Genomic DNA, 6,000 nt, shown 5'->3' on the forward strand with positions numbered 1-6,000 from the left:
CTCTGAATGAAAGCTGTAGAATGAGTCAGAAGCTTTAAAGAATCCAATAATGTTTTCCAAAAATAAAGCCCAACATTTTAGGTCATATCAATATCTGAACTGTTCCTTGGTTTGTGAATTCACAGATATAATTAGCATATTTTTAGAATATAAAGAGTTAATAGAGGTAATATAACGACTTGTGGATTAATTATTGTTGTTTTTGCTAAATTCTATTTTGTCCTTATCATGTCAATGATAATGGTGCCTGTTAAATGTAAACTTACTTCCTTAATAAAACTTGGTATTTTTGGTTTTGTGCCCTTTGACTTAAGACTAACAAAAATACTAGATGAAAGTTATTTTTTAGCCTCGACTCAAAAAGAATCTATGATAGAAAATAAAAATATGTAATAGGAGTAGATAATAAAATCAGGAAATAGGTAATAATAACTTTTAGGTACGTAGTTTGGATATAATTGATATCTAAGTAATTATAAAATATAATTTATCCTGGGCAATTCTAGAGATTTATAAGTTATGGATAAGATGTAAATTAATAATCAGTAATTTTATTATGAGTAGATGATTAACTTGAAGAAGGCTGTATTTCTGTCATTGGATTAATTAAATTTATTGAAATAAAAAGAATACATTTGAGTTCTTTTACTTCATATAACAGTTCCTTTTACTTCATTTAACAGTTGTGTTAATCACATTAGAAAATGTAGGAACAGATATTCTCTAATTCTTAATAATTAAACAGACCTTTTTTTTTAACCTTAATATCTTTAACTTAATTGATAATACCTAATAATAAGATCTTTGTCTCCTTCCCCCCAGATCAGAGATTCCAATCTGCCTGCATATAAGGACTTCTGTAAAAATCTACCATTTCCTACATATTTTCCTGATGGAGATGAAGAAGAACTACCGGAAGATCTGTATGATGAAAATGTGTGTCAGCCCGGTGCACCTTCTGTTACATTTACCTAACCTCATTGGGTGTGGCAGAACCTTAACATATTTTATGAGTTTTGATGTGCCAGAACAGTAATATAACCAGGAAATATGTTTTCCTTTCTCACAGTACCATATTTGTCATATTTGTCAAGGGCATAAATACATCATTCATCGCCCAAACTAAATTATGTTTTAAAAAGTTACCACATTAAACAGATCAGTTAAGTAAATTGAATATGCCAAATTTAAATGGACTGGCAGTTTGTATATGAGCAAAATCTTTATGATTTGTTTCTTTTTTTTAACTGCATATTTCAGGTTATCTTAAGATACCTCTAAATTAAACTTCTTTTACTAAAGATTTGTCTGTCTTTGTGAAGGAGTGGTTATGGAACAGTGGCAAACCATTTGGAAGTTATGGTATAACCTGTTTAGAAAAAGAAACCATTTTCTAAAATTCATTGTTATCATTCTTACACTTTCAGAGCCCTTAAAATAGAAAGATTGTTATCTAAATTACAGAAATATGTATGTTATAAAGGCCTAATGAAGGAAAAACAATAAAATGATAAATTTTGGATCCCATTTATACTTCTGTTGGGAGGAATATTTTTTAATTTGATCACTCAGCTGTAGATAGGTTTAATCATTTTTCCTGATACCTTCCCAGAGGATATGAAATGGCCTGCGATTGTACATTCAACAAACTTGTGAATCACCTATTTCTGAAAATGCTAATGGCCCCTGGGTTTTCCTTCATTATATGAAATTAAAATGTGTTCGCTAAATAGTTAACTTTAAGCCAAATAATCAAGCTTAACAAGGCAAGTATAAGCAGGCGTCATTGAACTCCTGGATTTCCTCTGTACCAGATTCCTGAGGACTCACAGAATCCAACTTAACTCCAGATGTTTTCTGAGATTTGGTTCTTATGGTCACCCAAGAGACGTACTAATCATACTGTTAGCTCTCCATATAATTTCATGATTACTAATGGATTTGTTCTTGAAAGATCCAACAGTATTTTTTTTTTTTGCTTAGATTACATTTCTCTCATTCTCGATTTTAAATCCAAATGCAGCCACATCTTTTTTAAGTTTTCATTTGTTGTTCACCTAATTCCATTAAGATTTATTGCCAATGACAGGAAATCCATACAATAAAAAAGTAAAAGAGGAAACACCAAGGATAATATAAATCAGAATAGGTGGGAAGGGGCACCTGATTGGTTCAGTCAGGTGAGTGTCGGACTCTTGGTTTCTGCTGAGGTGATCTCAGGTTCCTCGGATTGATGGAGCCCACACTGGGCTCTCTGCTCACCGCAGTGTCTGCTTGTCCTCCCTCTGCCCCCGCCCCGCCCCCCCGCGCCCCCCCCCCGCTCACCAACTTGCTCATGGGTGTGCTCTCTAAAATAAATAAATCTTTAAAAAAAAAAATAGGTGGGAAGTTGGGAAAGAATAGTGATGATATAGATGATCATACTATGATATGCAAAGTTATACTCAGTTTGACTCTGAGCTGCCTGGCTACCAAAGTGGAACAACATTGATCTTTTACATATTTCTCTTTAGTCATGAGTTCCTCAAGAGGAACTGTTTTAAACTGGACTGTCTTGGTCACTGTACCATTTTTTATTAAAAACGAGAATAACTTACAAAACTAGAAATTCCTGGACTTGTTAAAAGATTATCTCAAACATACTCAGGGATAAGAGATTTAAAAAAAAAAAGCCTTTATTTATTTATTTGACAGAGAGACAGTGAGAGAGGGAACACAAGCAATGGGAGTGGCAGAGGGAGAAGCAGGCTTCCCGCTGAGCAGACAGCCCAATATAGGGCTCAATCCCAGGACCCTGGGATCATGACCTTGAGCCAAAGGCAAACGCTTACTGAGCCACCCAGGTGCCCCAGGCTTAAGGTATTTGACACATTCTTGTCGGAGATCAAACAACTATACCTTTTACTACTGCTATTCAGCAATGTTTGTGGTCCTTGTCAGTGCAATTACTAAGACAAGAAAAAGTAATGATACAAATAGTGCAAAGTGAGAACAATATTATTTGTAAGAAATACCGAGAAGATAAAGACAATCAACTGACAAGCCATCAGAACCAATGCAGACAGTTCAGAAAGGTGACTGAAAATAAGATCAATATATAATCATCAATATTCAACTGAAAATTTTTATGGGGTGGGAGGGAATGGATATCATTCACAATATCAGTTTTTTAAAATGTTACCTAGGAAAAAAAGCCTAACATACTGGGGACTTATTGTAGAAGATAAAATTTTATTGAAGGGTATAAAAGAAAATATAGTAGAGAAGAATATCATGATTATGAATGGGAGACTTAATATTGTAAAGAAGTCAATCCTATTTTTAAAACCTCAACGGGACATTCAATTGGACTGTTGAAACTGATTTGAAAATGCATGTGAACGTGAAAATTCAAGAGCAGTCGAAACGTAACCATTAGTTTGGTGTGCTCCGTACTACACTCAGGGACTTACACTTTTATTTAACTTTGATATTCAGAATACCGTATGTCTTGATTCTACTACTTCAGTTGCATCTGATCAAAAGACTTTAATGAACTTAGACATGTGTGACATTTGCTGATAAACCAAAATGACGCAGCTGTTCTCGTGCAAGGCAAATGGAACAATCATTGCGGAGAGAACATAAAATCTTGTTTCGGTATGAATCCTAGCTCCTGAAGGTAACCAGATGACATGATGGGGAGAGCAAGGAGCCGTTCAGCAATCGTTTGCCCAGGACATGCAGTGTTTTGAAGAAGGCAGGGAACCCTCTCCACTGCAGAACCGGCCCTAGAACCATCACCGTTTGTCTGTAGAGTCTTCAAGTGGTCTTTCGGTCTGCATTTGAGTTATAAGGAGAAAATCTTTGATCATTTAGAATAATGAGCAGGAACCCTGTCTTCTAAGTCAGGGAGCAAAGCATCTGCTTCCACTCCCCTCTTTCATCCACCTACTCCCGGCTGCTGGGGCCCTGCACTGATACCTGTTGAAGAGAATTGGGGCCCCGTTCCTGCAGACTTCTTCAGTAGCCCAGAAGAAGTAACCCAAATTGTATTCTGCCAACCCAAGTGGAAAAGGAAGAAGCCTCAACAGTTATGGACAGTTAGGCCAGAGTCTGCCTGGTCCATCACTAAGCAAGACATGATTTGCTAAGAACCTTGGGTCACTCCTTGTGAATACAGTGCCTGTCATCCAATGTTCAGCTTGAGGAAAATAGAATTCAGCCTACTATGAGTAGGATAGGATGCTCACCTCTCTCAGTGGAGTCCAGGCCATGAGGACCTGCTCCTGAGCACTCCTGGCTACTGCACCGGTATGGAGGCAGTTTCATTCTCAGCGCTGGAGCCCATTTCAGTCCTGATTTGGGCTGGAACCTGATTTACTACTTCACATTTGTTTTGAATTGGGAACCTTGTTATAACTAAACTTCGTTCAGATTAGACATTTGTTCCAGCCTTAGTTGGTCCTAGCTGTTAGTTCTAAAGTCGGTAAATGCTAAACCTTGTATAAATTGTATGGGCCTCGGGAAGGCCCACTGGTCGAGGCCCATCTGCTTTAAGAGTTACACTAAGTTTTGGTTGTCCTGCTTCCTTTCCAGGACCCTAACCTTCTTAGAGCAGCTGTCGCTGAGATGCTAATGCTGCTTACTCCTTTCTCCACAGTGGGTCCTGGCATGGGGGGACAATTGGACGGTGACAAGCTGTCACAAACACTAAAATGTCAGTGAAGGCATTTCTTACCCACAGCAGATGTGAGGATATAATTTGCAAGGAGATTAAGTTTCTCAAAGTCAGTAAATAGTGCTTTCTGTAACCCTTAATGCTGAGATACAGATCTGCTTTTCAACTTTTCACGAGGGATGGACTATGAGGATGAATTTTACAGCTTATTTCCGAAGGGAAATCTGTGAATGGAACCTGAGTGCATCTGAGGAGATACAATATGTGCAGCACTGTGGGGTTTGGGTTTGCTGGGTGGTTTTTTTACTGTGAGGGGTTATGACACACACTACCTAAAGCAGCCATTCAGGTTCCTGCTATTGCCGGGGAAGTTCCACCGGCCTTCGGGGAGAGCAGCATTCAGACCAGTGACACGGGATCTGCTGTTCGGCTCTCCAAAACATGCTCACGCGAACGCCTTTATGCATCTGCATCCCTCCTCATTCCCAACGCAGTGGAAATACCCTGCCACGGCTTCTCCGGCCGCCCCCCTGCAGCGCCCGTCTAGCCTGCATCCGCTACTTCGCTGTTTGCTTCTCCATGGTGGTTTCTTTCTCTTGGTACTGTTAGGGTACAGAGCCGACCACCCCTCAGTAAGACAGAGAACACTCTCGATAATGCAAGTCACACAGCGAGGTTTATTTCCAGCTAGCTGGGGTCCACGTATCTGCCCGGCGCAGCGGGTCTCAACAAGGACCCCGAGCACTCAAAGCCAAGGGTTTATATAGCATTTTCAAGGCAATTTTATAACTGCACACATATCTTCTGCCTCACTTTGACAGTTTAACTTTGTTTAACTTTTTGCCACCCCGGCGTCACCCTGGCGGTTAAGTGAGATTTAGGTTTAGAAGAAATTTAACTTTATTTACCTTTCCCTCCGCCTCAGTCTCCTTCAGTTTTATGGTGGGGAGGGCGACCTTAGGCCTCAAGGAACTGAGCTATTTGTCTCTGGAAATTGGGCTATTGAGAAGATGGCTTCTTTGTTGTGAATCACTAGGACATGTGTAAACCGAGGGAGACTCCTGTCTTGCAGGTTTGTGATCTCTGCAAGTTAACTGTTTTTTATTAACATCCGGTCCCTGTGGCACCACCACCTAACCGCCCTGGTGGGGTTAAGTTGTTGATTAAGTTGATTAAGTTGTTTTCCCAGGTTTAAGCTAGTTTCTCTTATCTCAAGTCACGTACCCAGTATCGGCCTGTTAGGGACGCTCAGTAAAATGGCCTCCCGGCCTTCAGGACAACCATTCTTATGCTCACCCACTCTGACAGTGCAAGGTGCCAGCTTTTGCTTTGTCAAGATG

General features: G+C 39.5%; 1 protein-coding gene across 1 annotated transcript in view; it reads left to right on the forward strand.

Moving 5' to 3' along the window:
• Positions 1-1,529, forward strand: part of MRPL3 (mitochondrial ribosomal protein L3) — a 44,839-nt gene extending 43,310 nt beyond the window's left edge. Inside the window, exon 10 of the mRNA XM_046003819.1 lies at positions 823-1,529. Within this exon, the coding sequence (XP_045859775.1) occupies positions 823-975 (153 nt within the window). The 3' untranslated portion in view covers positions 976-1,529. The remainder of the gene's footprint in view (positions 1-822) is intronic.
• The last annotated feature ends 4,471 nt before the right edge of the window (positions 1,530-6,000 follow it).

The sequence above is a fragment of the Meles meles genome, chromosome 4 (genome assembly GCF_922984935.1).
Source record: "Meles meles chromosome 4, mMelMel3.1 paternal haplotype, whole genome shotgun sequence".
NCBI lineage: Eukaryota > Metazoa > Chordata > Mammalia > Carnivora > Mustelidae > Meles > Meles meles.